The 21316-nt window shown below is 43.1% G+C and overlaps 2 protein-coding genes across 2 annotated transcripts in view; one reads left to right on the top strand and one right to left on the bottom strand.

Moving 5' to 3' along the window:
* GABRB3 (gamma-aminobutyric acid type A receptor subunit beta3) overlaps positions 1-21316 on the top strand; it is a 193382-nt gene that overhangs the window by 24472 nt on the left and 147594 nt on the right. The window lies entirely within an intron of this gene.
* GABRA5 (gamma-aminobutyric acid type A receptor subunit alpha5) overlaps positions 1-21316 on the bottom strand; it is a 54941-nt gene that overhangs the window by 31626 nt on the left and 1999 nt on the right. Inside the window, exons 2-4 of the mRNA XM_009958657.2 lie at positions 15124-15245; positions 13212-13279; positions 12878-13098 (exon numbers count right to left, since the gene is read on the bottom strand). Of these exons, the coding sequence (XP_009956959.1) occupies positions 12878-13098; positions 13212-13279; positions 15124-15245 (411 nt within the window). The remainder of the gene's footprint in view (positions 1-12877; positions 13099-13211; positions 13280-15123; positions 15246-21316) is intronic.

Below are 21316 nucleotides of genomic sequence, written 5' to 3'. Positions count from 1 at the left end.
ATGTAACACCTAAAATATGGTTACAGCTGCTGATTTATTATTAACGACAAAATTTCACTTTCATAATGCTCCAAAACCCCACATTCCTATTCAAATGTTAATCAACCTACAAAACGCCACAGCATACCTTAGCTATCTGAAAAAAAGTTATGCCTACAAATTATTTCACTTATCATCCATAATTGTACATGAAAGTTTCATCAAAGCTTCATTATGTATAGACTTCACTTTAAGAACATAAAGTGATCACTGATGTTCTGTTTCAACAAAATATAGGCACATAAGTGAATACCCATCTAAGAAAAGCACACAATTCAAGCAGCAAGATTTCTTCACTCCAGAAAAGTCACCTTCAACCGTTTCCACTCGAGAATTAAGTATGACGATGCTTTCAAGAGACGATTGCTTTTTAATGAGAAGGAGGACAAGGAAGTGTTAAAGTCAAGGACATGGCAAGGAAATAAATGCAGATGTTTGGGAGCCAGACATCCATAGCGAGTGTGCTTCAAGGAGAGGTGGGAGTCCCTCAGCAGAAGTCCCGAAGGCACAAGGCATCCCATCCTGCAAAAGCGTGTTTTAGGGCACTGCAGAGGCCTCCCTGCTGTTCCCGTGATTTCCCTCAACACAAGGAGCATCTGCTCCTGCTCATGGGAAAAAAGCTGGGAGACTGAGCAAAGCTATCCTCTCTCTGCTACCCTGGAAGCGCAGAAAACACTTTCTGGAGTATTATCTGCAGCTGCCAGGCAGGGGGTGAGGGCAGTCACCTGCCCGGGGAGCCAACAGACAGCCGCAACAACTTGCTTTTTCTTATCAGCTACTAGCTTCAGCATGCAAACAAATTAAAACAGAGAGCTTTAGAAGGAGAGGTGAGCATAAAGGCATAGGCACCAGTGGCTTTGGGGAGAAGTTAACTCAAGATAAGTGTTGAATAACAAGAGTTATGAAGGGGACACAAGGAAAGTTTTGTTAGCTCTGAGGTATTAGGCCAGAGAGATATGAAGCTTTTCTGCCTGTCTTCCCTAATCCCCAAACCAGCTCCATCTTCTTAGTTGTTTATTTCTGTGCACAGCCCTGGCCTCTGATTAAAGGGAGCATTTTAACGCCATGCTTTGGCCCTACCTGTGCTGGAAACCAGTACCCGCTGTGGGGCTGATGCCAGGATGGGCGCAGAAAAGCCAAAGTGCCCTTCCCAACATGAAGCCAGCCATCACCATCTTCCTTAAAAAAAGGCAAAATGTTTGCTTGAAACTCATCTCAAAGCTATCTCAGCATCTCCCCAACATGCCAAAAAAAGAGTTAAGTGTGTACCGCCTTACCCAAGCTGTACCCTGCGAAGAGAGACTTCAGGGTCAGGTCAGACCCTTGTCAAGAGCCAAGTCCAGGAGGAGCTTCCCTGAGTACCTGCTCCGACAGGACCTTGGCAGAGCAACTGGTGCCCTTATGGCATCTCCAGTACACCCTCTTGGGCACTCATGCAGGTAACAGAATAATGGACAGTTGCAGGTTTGGGTTGGTTTTTTTTTTTTCAAACTGTGAACACATTGTTAGTTCACAGTGAAACTACTCATTTAGCCTTGACTCAGTACCAGCTACTCACCTGTTCTCCAACTGGGATGTCTTGGGAACACTTCTATAACCAAACTGGGAACACTTCCACAACCAAACTGTTATTCCTTTCAAAGGGTTTTAAAGCAAGACTTGTTTCAGGCCCCAGCATAGTACGTGTGCAGTCCAGGGAAGTGATGTCTCCCTGTGTTTCATAAGTAAATGCAAAGTGTGCTTATATGAGCATTTATGTATACATACACACACATACACACGTATATATATATATATATATATATGTATATTTAAAGGTCTTTCCTGCTTCTCAAGCACTTCCCATACAGCCCTTACAAACCCTGTTGATGGTGGCGATAGTGGGTGACCTAACACAGCACAGAAGCATTAGGATGTTGATACACATTCTCTCACAGTATCGACAGCTGTTAAGTCTCACCTTGAAACCAGTCCCTGGCTGGGTGACTGTCTGCAGCCTGGCTCAGGGGAGAGGAGTGATTATTCTCAGCAACTCAAACACTGCCTTGCTCAAGAATCACCAACACTGCATTGGATAAGAGGCCAAAATATGGACTTAAGGCCTTGTTCTGCAACTCTGTGTGGGATGTGGAGGCTGTTGGTTGCTTTTTATTTATAATGCTGGTTATACCCTCGTTTTCTTGGGATCCACCATACAAAGTGAACACAGAACAGAAAGCTAGGAGCTGGAGTGAGGTGGTCTGCAGAAATTTCTATCTTAGCCCAATCTTCCTTTAGAAGCACTCTGCCAAGAACACTACCCTTTCCCAGCTCTCCTGTGATGCTGAGATGTGTTATCTTTATATGACACCAAAATGTGCTTTGAAAATGCCACAGGGAAGGGGCTGTGGAAGACTAAGAGCTCCAATTACTGATGTTTTTGTGAGCTGTGAATATGTAATTCAGATGCATGGTGTACTTGACAGCAAAATTCTCATTTTAAGCAAACCAAATCCTTAGCATAGCTTATGTTGAAGTGAGAAAACAAGACTTTAATTGCCTAGATTAATTGTGCTGACAAGCAGGTTATCCTGAGATGGTCTGAGGTGGACAGGATTGATTTCAAAAGCTGCACCATTATAGGAATGACCTCCCTGCATGTGAAGTACCTTGGCATACCCAGAGAACACAGGGGCAGGGTGGACGTTCAGTCTCTAGACACAGGAATAACTGAGAAAGGCCATGAAATAACCCATAGGACATTTAAATGATCTTTGATAGGGATTTGGGGGGTTATAGAAAGAATCACATTTCCAGCTCCTGGTAAAAGTTTATAGTAGAGGTAGTACCTTCCATTCTACATTATTTCCTTAATATGGATGAAAGCAATGGATGGAGCAGTGAGCCTATGCTTATCCACTCTTGCCATGCAAGGTCTCTAATGAAGTTCATGAGCAGGGTAAAATTTGCTGGAAGAAGCTTTATTTTGTTATCAGACTAACTGGTGCAGTAAAAAACCCAAGCTTTTTGGCAGTCAACTCCTTCTGTAGCTTCTCTGCCTACAAACTTTACTTTCCTAAAGAGACTTTAGACCAATACAGCTATGCAGCTATCAATGCTACAGCACAATATCGCACCCATCTACTTGATAGTTTTGCTTAAAAACGTCTCCAAGCTTTCTCTCTTTGCTGGTCCCTTATACATGATGAACTCATCCTTGACAACCCATGAGGAAGGTCTTCATATCTCTCCTCTGCAGTAGTTTCCATTTTTACTGAATTCTTGAAGTAAAAACCAAAAATCTAACTAGTACTAGCAATGCTGAGAAGCTGATGCAGTTGTTGATGCAGGTAAAATGGGAAACATCTCAACCCACACTTCGTTATGCCATGCCACACATTTCCCCGAGTCTGCACAGGCTACACATTTTGACTATGATTTCCTCATCAGCATGGCCCTTTGGTGGCATGTTCAACTACGCGATAACTGCAATAAATACAACTGTTCTTTCAGTGCTGTATAAGACTGAAGTAAGGGCTTCTCTGGCTCTCAAGAGAGGCCAGTCCCAGCTACTGGCAGAACCAGTCAGTGAAGGCAATGCCGGGTGCCACCCAACTGCACAGGGGGTCATCCATCCCTTGCTTTCAGTGGGAGAAAACCTAGGAACAGAAGGAAGAAGGGAGCACTGAAAGCTCCTGCAGGCATCCTAGCTAATGGAGGCTAAGGACTGTGATGGACACGGCATAGTGCGTCTGTCCTCCAATTCTGATACCACCTGTTAGACGGTTTGATTTGGTGCACGTTTTCTAGCTGGCCAAAGGGGGCACACATTCCCCCTTCAATGAGGGTTACCTGGCTTCATAGACATCCTATTCCTTCTTCCCAGATCATACAACCTTTATATTTGTGTGCACAGGCACAAAACTGCATGCAGTATTTTCTACAGAGAAAAATGAGCTAGATTTAGAAAGTAATAAGGGGCTGGGGGGACCAGATGCGCAGTACCAGCCCATTTGGGCTGTCTCACATCTAGACTGGGATGCACAGACATGGGAGGGTCAGTAGGAGGGATTATGACCTGGAAACCCTAAATACAGAGCTGAAATCTTTGGTTATTTTCCACAGCTCAGACGAATGATCCAGAGCTCCAAAACACCTCACCAGTTTCCTCTCAGTCACTCACAGTTAACCCCAGCCTCTTCTTATTCATCTCACATTTCTGCGTCCACCACCCAGGTCATCTCTCATCAAGTTCTCCTGCCTTTTGTGTAAATTCAGTGCTCCTCCACGCCTCTGTGTGAAAGGGGTATGCACCAAGAGATTTGACAAAATGCTTTTTCACAGGGAAACATGCACACGCCTATTTCTATGTACCCCTATGGGCACACAGAGAAGGTTGTTCAGCCACCCAAGCAGGATATTATTATCTGGGGTGTTTTGCCTCGCCTCTGAAATGCTACACGCTCCTGATCAATACAGCCGTGAAATGCCAGGTAAAGAGGCAGGCTGTGGGTGCTCGCTGCTCCAGGGAAAGGGCCCTCTGACCCCTCAGCTGTTTCACACCATTAAACACGCCTCAACTTAGCATCTGTTTGCTATTTTTACCACCACCAGTGCTAGCATCTGCTACAGCATAAGCACCTGTTTGCTGTAGTGCAACCTGAGAGGAGGAAGGGCTCAATCTCCTAGTGACATCCAACCGTCTCCATGCTAAACCATGTTCAACAATGAACTTGGTTCCTTCTCTCCACCCACATTTCCCCAGGGTGAAGATGCAGTTATGCAGCTGGATGGGAGCTCCCTGTTCCTGTCAAGATCAGTGGGGTACTGTTTTCCCCAGGGCATGCACCCCTGTGGCCTTGCATAAAAACAGGGATAATGGAGCTGTGCCTACATCTCAGTGACACCTTCAGAAGAGACAGAAAAGCAAAAGCAGGCAGAATGGGTGAGATACATATTCTACCACCAGACTGAGCAAACCTAGGGATGCTGAAACCAAGTTGTGTAACTGATGTTTTTAAGATGCACTATTAATGGCAAAAACATGGTAGGTATTTACTATTTCAACTAAGTAAGTTTTGCTAATTTTCTGTATCTTTTAGCTGAATCTCCAAGTCAAAACACAGTATTTTTTAACATGGATAGGACACATGAGTGAATCAGCCACTGAAGAGATGACTGTGGAGCAATGAGACAACCTTATGAAGTCTGACTGAACCATTGAAATAATACAGGGTTTTATCATCCCTTCTGGTCCTGAAGTTTCCTGGACAAAATTCCTGACAGGAGTATGCAAAGGGAAGGCCAGACTTGCTTGCAGAAATTCTTCCTAGGCTTTTATACTGGATATAGTGAATATAATGGACACAAACTCAGGATTTTAGCTACAGCCTGGTAAAAAAGTCTTCCTTCATCATTTAGAGCAACCTGACAGAAACAACAGTTTGGATTTTCTTGAGTGATATAAACATGACTGTAAGATACAAATTTGTGCATACGGTTTCAAGAAATTTTAATTTAACAGTAGAAAATCAAGTAAGTCAGGCTGAACATCAATCTAAGATAAGCGAACATAATAACATGTCTTAGAAAGTAACTGAGGTCTCCAAAGGCAACATCTTAAGACTTCTACAGAACAGAGTAGACTAAAGACTAGAAACAGACACTGCTAGTGGATTACTCATTAAATGACAAGCCATATGCATTTTTTTTGTCTGCACCATCACACCAAAACACTTTCCTGTACAAAGGCTGAAGACAACAAGTAGAAAGGAATGGAATGGGACAGTGAAGACTCTTCCTACCCATGCTCATTGCATGACTTTACAGAGCTATATATATATTGGTGTTTTGATTTGATGGAGCCTTCGGAGAAGGGAAAATTACCAAGAATTTCCTACAGGGTAACTGTGGTATAACACGATCCAGAATTAATTTCTCACTCCACTATAATATGTTCATCTTATCAGATGTTTCTGAAACATCTTAGACCAGGCCTTTCCTGTCTTCTTTTCTGAAGCATCTTGGAGCTACTCTCCAGCCTCCCTAAACTCTTTATTCCTCAGACACATGTTTTTACTTCAGATATCTGCATCCCAACCTGCAGTACCTTCTAGTTACTTCTGAGTGACCACCATCAGTACCAAGTATCCTGCTCCCCAAAACCCTTCTACCCCCATTTCTTGCAAAACCCTATCTCACCTAAGCTCTCAAATGCATCTTCCTGATCCTCCACTTTTGACTCAGCCGCAGGTACCCAGCATCCACCAGCAGCTAGCTGCCCTCTGGCATCCCTCGCTAGACACCCCTTTCCTCACCAACATTCTAGGGGCTTTTCCCTTTATCTAAACAAGCAAAGGTGCGATTGCAATTTATTGGGGTTTCCTGAGCTCCTCCTAAGGTGCACTATACTCCCACCCACACAAAACTGGAGGACTGAACCCAATTTAAGTGTGCTCACAGGTGCTATGCTTGCATAACCTTGGGCTTTACGCTGCACAAAGAGGAAACCATGCAAGTCCTCCACAACACAGCTACGGGACCAGCTGCTGGCCAGAACATCCCATAGTTCTAGGTGGCTGACACACTACCCATCTCCAGGCTATGTGAGTATGGGGGTGGGAAACATCAATGGAAATAAGTAAGTAGAATGGGACTCGTGACTAAACAAACACAGACACCAATAGTATTACAAGTTACCTTATGCTCCTTTTTCAGCCACTGTGAAAAAACCCCAGGAACCCCCTAAAGTGTGAGTAGAGAAAAATAAGCATCTTTCGTACTAAAGTAGCCATCTGAAATAATGCAGACACCTAACTCCTTAAGAAAGTCTCTCTCTCCTGCACTGGGGGTAATTCTGAGCCAAGAGGCTCAGCTGCAGCCATCAACGTTACAAATGAGTAAAATTAGCTGAGGTGAATCCTACCCATCCTGCCTGGTGCACTCCAACACAGCATATTTTAGATTACTCATTGGCAGTCTGATGTTTCAGCACAAACATAAATGTACTTCAGGGGACGGTATTTCCGATTAGGCAGATGAAGATTTTAATTTCAGTCTAAGTGAAATGACTAGGGAGTTCACTGTAATGTTATCCTCCCCTGGTAATAAAAAAAAATGTAAGCATAGCCATAACAATTCTTCAGCATCCCAGCTGCAGAAGCTGGGACCCAGCTGCAGATTTGGGCAGTTACCAATGCAGCTGTGCTTTCCTGGAGGTGCTTGGGGGCTACCCATCAGGGCACTGCATCCCCCTCGTTTCTGTTCAGTCACCCCGTGCCCTCCACGCACACCCAGGACATCAGGTCAGCCCTCCTGGTTCATCCTTATAAAGTGAGGAGAGCACAAGGGAATCTGGAAGAAAGGGTACCAGCTAACCCCAAGGGAAAGTCGGGTCTGCCTCTGTGCTCAGCACAGACCTGGAACTAACGTTGGACCTTTTGTAACCCCACAAAGTCCAGGCAAGCATCTCCCTCATCCAAGGATGTGCTGGTTCTGGTTTGGGTTTTGTCTTTTAATCAATTCTGCTCTTGCTGTGCGAGTGCCCATCTCTGTGATGGAGATCTCTGCGGGGCTCTGCCCACTTTTATTACCAGCAGAATAGGCTATTGTCATGCACTGTACATAGGGACTATATTTGGGCAGGTCATAATTGCTCACTTTGAATGTATTACACCACAGTCTCCTCTGATGCCTTTCTCTCCTTGTGGGTAACTCCAGCCATGGATTTTTCAAAACAACAAATCTCAGTTCCTTGAAAGACAACTTTTGAGAAATGGGGCAATATGCAATCAAAGGAGGGAGACAGGAACCGATAGGCTTGGTGTTAAAACAAGAATCCTGCTGCTACCCTCAGGGAAGGGCCTTTCACTTCACATATCCCTATTTTCCCTTGCTCTGTCAAAATCTGAATTGATGAAAAGCAGCTGAGATCCCTTGCCACCACGGCAGTTTTTCATCACCCTGCAAGATTCAGCCCAATGTGAAGAAATTATTTTTTTTTTCTTCCAGGCAGTTTAAAGCCTGAATATGAAAAAAAAAAGACAGGAAGTCTAACACAGGGAAACAAAATGTGTATTTGTGTGGCTTGATTGCTCCTAATGAGTTTTGTGATATTTATACAATGTCCAAAAGCACTGACAGACCCCTTTCTGTAAAAATAAATCGATGCATAAATGAAATCTTCCCTTTGAAATAAGAAAAACATGTTCAAATTGAACAGAAATGTTTCCATCTAGATGGCTAGCTGATTGAAAACTAAGGGTTCATTTTAAAGCGTAGATTTGCTGGGCACTCCTTGCTCAGGGCCACACAAGCAAATCTGCATCTGGGAAGGGCTGCCTTCTGTCAAAGTCAGCACTTGAAAACCCACACATTTTTCATAGAATAATTTTCCCTTAAAAAAAACAAAACAAAACAAAAACAAACAAACAAGCAAACAAAGCAAACTGGCTTTCCCAATGGAAGTCTTGAAAGCAGTACCATGTCCTCTAGTCAACTGGTTTTATAATCAATAGCTCTACAGCGTAAAATGGTTAGCTAAATCAAGTGCTTCACAGAAGAGCAGACTTTGTGTTAACGTGCATCCACGGCATGTGTACACTTGCACATACAATTTTAACGCTCAGTGCTAATATAAGAAACACTATTTTCAGCCTAGATAAGCCTGTGATTTCACTACAGAACAGCAAGCAGCGTGCTTATGCTGCCATCAAGTGGATAGCCATCCTACACATTGCTGAATTTTAAATATCGTCCAGAAGCAGTAAAGATAACTGTATTCCAGGCCTGTACTAAAAATTTTGTAGTTTCTTAACACCATACTGACACAGGGCTGCACTCTCCAGCTGATAAATTATTCATTTACCGATTAACGGGACAGATTTAACTGTGAACACTCAGGATCTCTGGCAATCTTGAGTTGCCATAACATGGGAAAAATCTTTTGTACACTCTTCAGATATATGACCATGTCAAATTAATCAGATACCTGGCAGTCCCATTCAAAATGATTGAGAATGAGGCTCTAAGGAGCCTAGCACAGAAAGGTTTTTCAATATCTATAAGATGATAGAAAATCATAAAAAGAATGCCTATGAGCTGCTGGTGAAAAGCTAATTTAAGGTCCACAAGTTTAGCTCTAGTGAGCATGGTCTACTTCATAAAATTTCTGGCTTCTTTGCAGATTTTTTTTCTGGCATTCTACAGCAAAGTTTATCAATGCATCTGTCTTTATAGCCAAATCCCACTGAGTGAAAAAATGCAGCTCATGGAGACATGGTGGTTCTCTTTGTAGCCTGAAAAGGTTGCTTAAATCACTGTCCTCATTTTTCAGGACAGTTTCATGGAATAAATTAATTTTACGCTTTTTACAACATTCATTTTTTAGATAAGAAAAACTAAATATCTTTTAAGTTTTTAGAGGGAAAAAAATAAATTTTTGCCCCCATTTACAAAGCTATTTTCTATATAGATTAGTGAAATATGAAGTATATTCACTAGTCCTATTTTACCACAGTGCTCTTACTAAAAAAAAAAAAAAAAAAAAAAAAAAATCATTTAAAGGTGGAGATACAGACAATACTCCCCTCTAGGGGCACAAAGAGAATTTGCAACATTCAATTCAGCAGTGTATCATTTGTAAATGGCGTTAGCGAAATAAAACTAATAGGGTCTGCCAAATCAAAGACAACCGGACTTATTAAGGCGGTCCCTGCAGAGAATGCTTCTGCCTATAAATCTGTCTCAAGAGCATGTTGTGTTCCTGTATTCATGCAGAAGGGCTTTAATACTACCTGTGTACAGAAGTCCATTTATCAGATCTCCTCAGCAACTTACAACCCATCAACTTCTGACCTAGACAACGTATCATCAAATGCAATACGCAAAGAATACATTTTTCTTTATACGTAAACACATGTATCATGCAAATGCATGTACGGACAACAGCTAAAGCTGGAAGGTTGCTCAGCTGATCATATTTGGTATATTTGGAAGTCAAATAAGATGGAAGGTCAGCATTGGCTTAGCTGCTTTCCTCCTCTTCATTCAGACAGCCAGATGCAAGGTTGCAAAAGCAATTCAGGCATCTCCGTCAATGACAGAGGGTCCAATCCTCCCCGCGCAGATTACTCCTACGTACAGTCTGGGAAGCTCGCGATTCCTCCTTGGAAACGAGGGGAATGTAGAGCTAACAGAGGGTTGCCACCACATCCCCAGCTCCTGAGAACTGAGTAAACCTGACGGGAAGCTACAGGAGATGGGGCTCGAGCCCCAGCTAAGACCCAGTACCTTCAACCAGTGCAACACAGCCAAGACAAGCAGCTCTCCCCTTAAAAAGCCCACTGCTGCCTGGCTTCTCATGGAAAGCCATCTTCAGTAGGGCTGTTGAACTGTTACCTTCGTCAGGACATGGAAAGGCAGGTGAAGGAGCTGGCTGCATGTCAACAGCCACCTCTGCGCAGGTTGGGACAGGATCCTCAAGCCACCCCACAGCAGAGCATCGCTCACGCTGCTGAAAAGCCCATTACAAAAAACTGCTGTCCCTAAAGTAGCACAGCTCTATGCATGTTCCAAAAGCAGTCTCCTGACTTGTGTTTAAACAGAACAGCATAGCCACTCTTTTATTTTTAAAGTTATTACTTGCAATAGTGGAAGGCAAGCTATTTAAAAAGCTTTGCACTCCATTTCTTATCACATACACCATGGTTAGTGGGAATTTATTTCCACACACATGCACACCCACACACAATACTCTACTAAAAAAAAAAAAGTTATGTTGCGTGTTTTTTTAGGTTACAAAAGCATTCTGTGTCTTTCTGTACCCTACAAAAACATCAATCCCAAAGCACTTTCCCCCCGGTGAAAACCAGGGGAAAAGGCACTGAGTGGGACGATGAGAAAGTCTGTGTCAAACCCAAGTTTTTCTTCAGCTGCATATGCTGAGCAGGACATTTGTGTTTTCCTCAATATACCTATAGCCTGTGGCACCTAATGTGCCAGACAATACTCCTCCATGGTCACAGACGAGACACCTTCACAGAGTAACTCAGATTCAGCTGTGAACTCACCCAGGTCTTGCTCCGCTACCTCAGGTGGCTCAGCTCCCTGCCTCATGAACAGGGGCTTTGCTGCACTTCTTTAACACTGCAAAACCCAGTGCTTGCACAGAAACAGCATGCCAGCCGCAAATCCACCACACGATGTAATGTTTTGCTCCTGGATGATTACAAGCCTGATCTGGACTCTACTTGCACAAGTAATTTACACAGATAATAGGTAATTGCATCTGCAGCAGTCTCTGGAGTGGTACTAGTGTAGTCCCAGCAGCAGCGAGACTGGTTTTAAGGCTGGCATTACAAACATTTTTGTGAAAACAAGTTTCTCTGATAGTTACTCTGACTTCTATTCATTTAAGTGTGTATGCGTATCCCCACATTGTTTCAGATTATTGTTGTGCCAATCACTAACTTGGGGCTAGTAAGAACAGCAATACATACAGTAGAAGAGAAAATGAGAGTTTTTTCTTTCTTTTAAACAGGACCTCCATCATATCTAAGTCTTTTCAGTGCTAGAGCAGTTACAATTGTGATGATCTAAAGCTGTAAGGACTTACGAAAGGATACCTTACTTCTCCTAAATCTCATTTCCTTTCAGAAGAAGGGATTTAAGGCTAGGGCCAAAACAAATAAATAAATAAAACAGGTTGAAAACACCAGAAATAAAATCTGGGAAGCGCCAGGTGCCTGCATACGAAAGCACACTCCCCTTGAACCCCAAAAAGTCTTAACCACTGGGCCCCAGGAGTGAGCTCGGGGCTCGCCTTCCCAACATGCGGCACTGGGTGGCTGTGGGCTCTGCCCCACAGAGCCAGTCCTGCTGCAGGATGGGGTGCCAGCAGGAGCTCAGCTCCCCCCTCCCTTGGCTGGGGGCCGCCTGCTGAAAACCCAGGCATCTCAGCACCCAACTTCAGCCTCCTGAGCACTTTGCTGTGTCTCAGGCTTGTATGTGAAAAGCTCAGAATAACGCTTTGTTGCTCCGTAGGTTTTTCCTTTCATCTCTTTTTCAAGCATTGTCCATATGACCACACTCTTGGAGAAAATCCTATTGAAGATAGACAGCAGTCTTAATTACTACAGGCTAATTACCTTTAATGAGCAAACTGCTGTACACTGATGTGGGATTTGGCCTGAGAAGCATTTCAGACAATCCTCTAACATCACCGATATTATATCTTATATCTAGGTTATAAGATGATAAAGCTTGACAGTATCCTCTAATCAGATGAGGAGCACAACCCTGAAGATCTGAGACACCAGTTTGCTTCTCTGACAATGTATTCTGTGCCAGCTTTGTTTCCAGGGAAGTACTTCCTAAAGCAGCTTCACAGTGCCGCTAGCTTATTTTGTTTATCCCTATGATGATTTGCTTTTTAGCACTATTAGTGAAATCGAAAAAAAAAGAAATAATAAAAGCTCCAAGGGTTCAAGATGTACTGCCCCAGAACAAGATCTCAATTTCTGGCCTTGGAGACAGGTCTCCTGCAATCGGCACTGCAGCTGCAAATACAAACAGTAAGAGGGAACAGATCTTCATAAAAAAAGCTGGACTGAATCATCAAATCTGTTGAGAATATGCCTTCCATTTAATCAAAGGAAATATTTAAGCACTGGCAGAAGCTACAAATTAATTGGTACTTGTAGGCAGTGATTATGTTTTCCACTTTTCTTGATATTCTCCTAAGTATGTGTGAAAGATTGGTGGCCCGGCTGTACTAAGAGTGGGGGAAGTGACGTTCCCAACAAGTATTTGCAGAGGTAGTTGGGAATCACCATCAGAAGAAATCGATCCCGGTTATTACCTCATGGTATACAGCAGAGTGCCGTCATCCTCCAAGCGCAGAAGTTTGTTTGGGGTTGTCATGTTGTGAGCAATAGACTTCTTGCCATTGTGGAAAAAAGTGTCCGGGGTCCAAATCTTGCTGGCGAGCAGGTTGTTAAGAGGGAGGCGTTGCATAGGTCCTTTGAATCGCAGCCTTTCATCTTTCCAGCTTTGTCGGAAAAAAACATCAATGGTGTATTCCTGGCACAAAGAAACAGTCAAGGTATTGCAGGATCTGAATAGAAGCAATGGTTCCAAAAATGACTTTAGCAAAGTAAATACAATGGAGTGGGCAGCCACGTGCTCGAACTTACCATTTCTGTGTCTGACACAGGACCAAAACTGGTAACATAGATGTCTGTTTTCACCTGAGTTATTCTCTCTGTAATAAACATAGGCTCTGCATTAGTAATAACTTTAAGATGCAAATACATGCTTGTGATGCATTTCTCTATTAATGATTTCTGAATCATCCAAAAATCCCCAAGATTGACATTAAGAAGATGTTTGAGGAGGAATTTCATCCCTTATCAAATGCAGTTGTTGACCTTTGGAAGCCCAGGCTGTCTTCTTACAATCAGTGGAAAGAAACAGGCCCTTCAAGGATGCAATTCCTCTCACCAACAGGTTTTGATCATAGAATCACAGAGTGGTTTGGGTTGCAAGGGACCTTAAAGATCATCTAGTTCCAACCCTTATGTCCCCTGCCATGGGCAGGGACCCCTTCCATTATAAGACCAGGTTGCTCAAAGCCCCATCCAACCCTTGAACATCCCTTGAACACTTCCAGGCAGGGGGCATTCATAACCTCTCTGGGCAACCTGTGCCAGTGTCTCACCACCCTCACAGTGAAGAACTTCTTCCTTACATCTAATCTAAACCTACTTAAAGCCTTGTCCTATCACTACATGCCCTTGTAAAAAGTCCCTCCCCATCTTTCCTGTAGGCCCCCTTTAAGTACTGGAAGGCCACTGTAAGGTCTCCCCGGAGCCTTCTCTTCTCCAGGCTGAACAACCCCAGCTCTCTCAGCCTGTCCTCACAGGAGAGCTGCTCAGCCCTCTGATCATCTTTGTGGCCCTCTTCTGGACCCGCTCCAGCAGGTCCACGTCTTTCTTACGCTGGGGGGTGGGGGGCACAGCTGAACACAGCACTCCAGGTAGGGTCCCATGACAGCAGACTAGAGGGGGAGAATCCCCTCCCTTGAACTGCTGGCCACGCTGCTTTTGATGCAGCCCTGGATGTGATTGACTGTGAACGCACATTGCTGGCTTATATTTGAGACCTACTACAGGGTGAGATGAAGTGTATCTTGGAAGGACCTATTCCCCTCTGCCAGCTTGGGTGATCTGCCCAATTTCAGACATCTATATTATAGATGTACAAAGTTAGGTGAAATTAATTCTATCTTCAAGACTCTAAGTCCTTCTGGCATCTTTTCAAATCCAGGACTAATTTAATTTAAGGGCAGAAATTTCAGAAGTTTGTTACATAAGATAGGAGCATCGAGCCCTATTTTCAAGCATCTCTGCGTAAAGTGAGAGGAGAAGGAGAGAAAGGGATGAAAGCAATGTGTTGGTCTCACAAGAGGAAGGGGTGGGGGTAGCCAGATTAAAAAAGGGCCAGGAAGAAACATAACAGATGGTTTACACATGGGTAGAAGATGAGAGAAATCTGGGGGATAGAGAGCTGAAGGAGGGCTCAACAAGGTTAGGATGGCAAGCAACTATTCGCATGTTATAGTTTTAAAATAGCTGCTGTAGAGGTTATCAAAGTGACATATCAATACAGATTTGCTGTAGCTGTCTAAAAATGGATGGTTTAGGGATCTGTTTTTAACAGTCATTTTTGTCACCGGCATAACTTTATACATGCTGACCAGTAAGGGAACCTTGCAGCAACCTGCTTGCACCCTGTCTCGCTCACCTCAGGGAGTACCAGAAAGAAAAGAAAACCAAACTATTCAATTACAGAAAAAAATGCATCACACATGCTCTCCTAATCCAACCTCAGATGACCTCAATGACCCAAAGAAGATGACTTTCAGTGAACTTTGTATTGTGACCCATTTGCCAGGAGACAAATCTACTTTCTGGGCTTTGTTTAGCTAATGAAACACAACTCCCTCATCAAGGCCCATGTCAGAAGCAGGTACCCATTTGGGAGGGCATCATGTAGACAACGGTTCCACATAGTGGGGGACCAGCCACAGCGAATGCGTTATCCTACCTCCCAGTCCCGGGCGCAGTCGGTTGTCGTAGCCGTCCAGCAAACCGTCCAAGATCCTGGTGAATATAGTGATGTTATCATTGGCGTCCTCTTTTCCCGATGCTGTTGGCGTTTGCGAGAAGCTATTTTATACAAACAAAAAGAAACAAGTCAAAAGCCGTGCTGACCTCAAGGGGAGGGGAGTTCAGTCTTAAGGGAACCTCGCGATGGAGCCTCCAAGCCTCTGCCCTCTCCTGCTGTTCCAGCACGGGGAACTGCGGCGATTTCATCACTGCTATAAACAATCATAAATAGCTGTCCCTCGAGGAGGAGGACCCAGGGAAGGACCCATGACATGGACGTACAACCCTGGGGTGCTGGATTGGGGGACAACTGAGCCCACTGACCCTCCTACCATAAGGCATGAGGAGATCTCAGTCCCCTGCACTGCCCTGCCCCACCCCAGCCCCACCACTTCGCCAGCGCTGGCGTGTCTCTGTCCCCTGCAGCTGTTATTGTTTTTTCCCTGGGTGAGCTCTCCAGTCTTTGGGAACTGCATCAGCTGGCAGGGGAGCTGCACGGGTTTGCCTGGGGATACCCCTTCAAGTCTGCCTGAAGGTACTCTTTAATCCTTACATGCCAAACAGCTTCTAATTTCCACAGTTTATGTAATTTATTGCCAGAACAAAGGACGAACTCTAACCTTATTTGAGGGTATGGAACTCCCACTGCATTCAAAAATCCCACCCCAGATCACTGGGATATCTCAAAAAATGTACTGCACACAGAAAACACAGTTCTTCATTCCCCCTGTCTCTTTTGCATAAATTAGTCCTCCCTTGTAGTACGCAAATAACAGCAACATGTAGTGGGCCTCATTCCATATCTTTCGGGCTAAATTTGTTTTTATTCTGAAGTTTTTATTCATCATTTTATCCATGGCTTAGACCTATGAAGCTGCTCACAGCTCAGAGAACAACTATAACACTCATTTTTAAGTCCATTTGATTTTCATTTAAAGATTCTTAGAAGAATCCCCTGCTTACTAATACCTTTGCTTACCTAAAGAACAGACACATTAAGTTTCTCCATAAGCATCTTCACCTGCAACAAGCAATAAGCATCTCTTAAGACAGCAAGTTTGCCCACACTCAGTGCTTATTCAAGTTTCAGTCTCTGCTGAAATCACCAACAAATGCTCCAGCTATGACAGGGCACGCTGCCCCACTAGGAACCTCAGGTACCCTGCCAGCAGACTGGAATCACTTACACTCCAATAACCTGAACTCAACATGAGCCAGTCACCCAGAGATAAAATAATAATAATAATAAAAAAAAAAATCCATGTTTATTTACTACTAGTCCCCAGGGAAATAATCAGTAAATAAATAGAGAATCTCAAAGCATCCATCTGAACCGCTTGCTTTGCAGAATGCTTGTAATATATGCTTTAGGCTTACCTAACAGAACAGGATTTATACAAAGAAAGACAAAGGACCTCAACCTGGTTTTACCTGCACAAGGTTTACACTAATGGGACCTGGCTGACACCCATGTAATGGGTCTGGAAGTTTCAGTGACACAAGACCTGTCTCGGGACAAGCTGCTGGTGGCCATGTAGCCTCTCACAGACGTGGGGACCCCCAGTCCTGCGCCTGCTCCCTTCACAGCTTGTGTGCTGCATGAAGAGGAAAGGATTGCAAAGCCTCTCGGGAAAGGGGAGCAAGGCCGGGCGGTGGGAGCATGGGTCTGATCTTCAGGAACACCAAAGTACAAGCAAAAACCTGGCCAAGGAGGCTCCTTTTGGCCTGAGTGCCATCAGCACCGCTGCAACTCTCAACAAGCCCAACACCAAAGAGCCCAAGGCCACCAAGGAGCTCTCCTTCGCTGTAGAGGGAGGCATAGCCACAAATCTCACCCATTTTGCAGGCCATCCCACCTCCCTGTGGTCAAAAGACCAAATTAATTTTGTTTTCGATGCTGTGACCACAACTTCTAATAACTGAGGCAGACAACACCATGGACATGTTTGACTATACTGAAAGACAGTTAATCCAGCAGAAGCAAACTGATTACAGAAACATTACACATCCTTGCACGTCAGACCATTCAAGACAAAAGACGGTATATTTTTTTGTCAATCATAATCAAAGGGACTCACCAATAAAGGTGAATATTTACAAGCAGCAGCCTAACTAATACAAACAGGAGACAGAAGTTACAAAGGTTCTGCATATGCAGTGACCATAACTAACACTTTGGTAAAATCCTAGAATACTATTTTACTATTTTAAGCTTTTCTCATTTATTTTAGCTTTTTTTTTTTTTTTTCCATAAGAAAGAGAGATGCATCATGCTGTCTGCCTGCTTTGCCATATCAATGTAGGAACCCGTTTTCATTTTCCAGTGCATCTTACAAAGAAGCGGAGAGATCAAACTTCATTTCATTCCTACAAGTTTCATGAGAAGCAGTGACTAGACAAGGGGAGAGTGATCTAAATTAGTGCCTCATTAAGTAAAAATGTGAGGTCAGCAGTCATCTATTCCCTCTGGCTCACTGACTGGGCCAGTCAGCACGCATGTAGCTCAGAAACAGCCTCAGCAAAACCAGCCCACCTCCTCTCTGCTAATTAAGAGATATGGAGGAGACTTGCAGGGTGATTAGGAAAGATCCTGGGAGAAAAGGACCGCAGAGGTAAAATGCAGGCGGTGCAAATGGGAGATGGGAACAAGGGATGCCAAACGCAGAGCTGGGATTATTGCAAAGGTACGGTGCTGGGGGCACAGGATACAAAGCTTCACTAGCTTCTCTGCTCTTGAAAAAGCTTGTTATTTTTAGTGCTTATGGCTGAATTCAAAGCCAACTGAACTCAGAGGGAATATTTCCATTGAACTATTTTTGTAGGGATGGGACAAAATATAGCTAGTTCTCATAACTGCTCCTCTGAATCTAACAAGAGTAGTTGATGCTGCTTCCTTCTATCTCAGCTATGTAAATCTTTCACAATAATAGTATACACACCTCAAATACTGAAATACTTTCGTAGCTCCATTAGAAAAGCTAATTAATAGACGAAAACGATGGAGAAACAACCACGGTAAAGACTCACAAAAAGCCTGCACTTCATCTGCAAAACTGCAATCCAATTTAGATTTGGCAGATCACTTCACCCAAAAAAGAAGGCATCTGATGCTGAATTTCGGCAAAATGTCAGTGTTATGTGAAGTTGCATTTGTACATGGATTACTGTTTGCCATTAATGCAAATGTTACTTTTTCTTTCACAGAAAAGTTACCATTTAATTTCTGTTTTTGAGATTGCTGGTAAAATACACATTTTGGAGTAAGTGCTGAGGTCTTTTATGACATAAGACCTTTAAACTGTACTTGCAAGGTTACATGCATATATTAGATACTATAGCTCTATGAATAGAGAGTAAATAGGTAATACCCTAAATTAATTATTTTGACACAGCCAAGGATTAGGTTTTATCAATATATTAGTATGTAAGCATATACTTGCCTCTCTGGAACCAAAAATGTTTTTATAGCAGACATTTTCAGTTATGGACAAAAATAAAGCAAGAAAAGAACCTTAGGAAAATGCTAAGAAAATTCAAGGATAATTACACTGAAAGCTCATTATTGAACATAAACTAAACCAACTAGGAATACTTCTCATCACATTTATGTAATATTGCAATTTCAGGGTGACTGAAAAAATCAGAAGCCACAAAGGGGCCCATCAGTGTAAAATGTAATAACTCTCTAAAAGATGCTCAGCTACCTCTTCTGACTAAGTTCATAGTTTACCATTTTAAACATCACTGTCTTTTTTGCCACCTAGTCAGAATCGTGACAAGTACTATTCACAGCTTAGTTGTAATAAGAGGAAAACGTATGGCTGATATTTCATGATTTTTCCAAAACTTAAAAAAAAAAAAAAAAAAAAGGAAAGACAAGACACTGGAAAAACAACTGAGGAATATTTTGCTATTAAAGGTTCTATTTTTTTTTCTCTCTCTCTCTCAAAAGTAGAGATTCCAGTTGCTTTAATAGGACTGGAATTATACTAGAACTTCAGACAAATTAACACTTTGTGGAAAAGACAGTGGAGAATGCACTTGCACACTTTTGGATACTGCCAGCTGGCCAGACATCAAAGGAAACAGATTTACTTTTCAAAGTTAGCTTCTTGCCATCCCTTTCTTACAGATTCTCGAGATCTGAAAATGCTGGCATTTTGTGAATTTGTGCAACGAAGATTGAATTCTTTCACATCGGATTAGGACCGAGAACAGGACTGACTAAAATGACAAAACTTTAATGGTCTTTGCAGATCCTTAAAGAATAATTTAATTCTTTTATTTAGCAAGAGCAGTATTTTACTACCTTCTGGGAATGAGCAATTTGTGAGCAGTGCAATGAAAGCCTGTTTTTCATAGGGCAAGGTCTTATCATCCTCACACCCTTGCACCTTAACACCCCGTTCAATATCCTGAATTTCTCCCAGGGTCATTAAACACCTCCCAGTACTCCCAGCCTCCCAGGTCACTGACCTGCAGCTTCACTAGGAGACAACGTGTGCCAGGGCTGGTCCTGCACCAAGCTCATGCTAGAAGGCCTGCAGGTACACGCCTGCTATTTGGCCAGCTGGCAGACCAAGCAAAACAGAGATGCTGAAGCTGTAGCTTTCTGTTCAGCAGAGGAATTGACTGATGTCTGCCTGCCTCCTCCAAGCAGTTCTAGGTACGCACTTCGTTTTAAAATAGTCTAATGGGTTCAAAAAGCTATCTGGAGACATGGAGAAGGAAAAACAGGATAAAAAAAAACAGACAAGCATGACTGCATAAGGTTATGATAATTCTTACAAAATCAGTCTTAAAAATATGAGGAAGACCTCCCTAGCATCTGCAAGTACTTGGAAAGGAATAACCCAGCAGAACCAACTGCTTAGGGTTGCAGAGACTAACTTGAAATAACAGCCTGAAGGAGAGGTATGTTTCGCCTAAATAGTAGGATTATGGTCTTAGTGATAAGGGCTGTGAGCTAGTGGAAAAGTATGTGAAACTACAGACACACCACAGACTGAATTCTTACAGTGTACAGAGAAGTGTTGCGTTGGCTACATTTAATTGGGATCTTCCGTTTTCCATGTTTCTACTATTATAAATATTATTAGCAGATGGCAACTAAACTGTGGGCACACCAACAACATCCGTCCCTATTGGTTTTGGCTCTCAGACAGATTTCTGAAATCGCACGTCCAAAACGCAAATGCAGTGGGACTGTGCGTCACCAGCGTGTCCCCAGAGATGTGCCCGGGGACAGCCTGGGTCTTGCAAAACAAGAGTCAGGATGCTGTAACACTGGCCGGCATGGGGCCGGCCACATGCTACCTCGTCGCAGGGAGATCTTGGTGCAGGCAGTCACCCATGGTGCCGGCCATTGTAGAGCTGCCACTACGGGGCTCCCTGAGGGCTCACGAGGAATCAGACTCCTGTCGCATCTGAGAACACTCTTCACAGTTATATTTGACTTCTAATTATTCTCTAGCTCTATTATTAATGTTTAATTTCAAGGCAATTGTGAACTATCTTGAAGTGCTTCAGTGAAATACCTTAACTCATTAGAGCATTACACAACTCAAGGCTGAATTCAAACAAGCTTGAAAAATCCTTGACTCGTAACGGACCGTTTCTGCAAAAGACTCATAAAACTGTAACACGAACAATGGTGGGGGGCTTCACATCCTCTTCCCATTTCATCTATATCTTTGAATTTTAATTCAGTGATTTTCTTCTTAAATAACTTCTAGCAACTATGCCTACAGTCCTTCTCTACTGCCTATTGATGTGGATAACTCTCGATAGTCATTCCACATTTACGTTAAACATTAATCACAGACTTTTGGTGAGTTTTCTGAAGTAGCCTAGGAGACTGAGATACATAATTCCTGTTTATTTTACTAGGCTTTGTGCATCAAAATCCCCCAAGGTGGCTTTGGCTATATCAGCAAAAACTGTATTTATGATTTAATATAAATAGGGAATGACTACGGAGAATCATAGACAAATCTCTGCCTTCATCTGTAATGTCCTACTGTATTTTGCTTTTTAATTTGTGCTCATTTGAACAATCACTTTTATCTACCACACTGCAAAATGCACTGCAATGTAACAGTGCAGTCAAAACATGGATGAAACTAATAACG

Source organism: Leptosomus discolor, chromosome 1 (genome assembly GCF_034619465.1).
Source record: "Leptosomus discolor isolate bLepDis1 chromosome 1, bLepDis1.hap2, whole genome shotgun sequence".
Lineage (NCBI taxonomy): Eukaryota > Metazoa > Chordata > Aves > Leptosomiformes > Leptosomidae > Leptosomus > Leptosomus discolor.
This window is presented reverse-complemented; position numbering and strand designations above follow the sequence as displayed.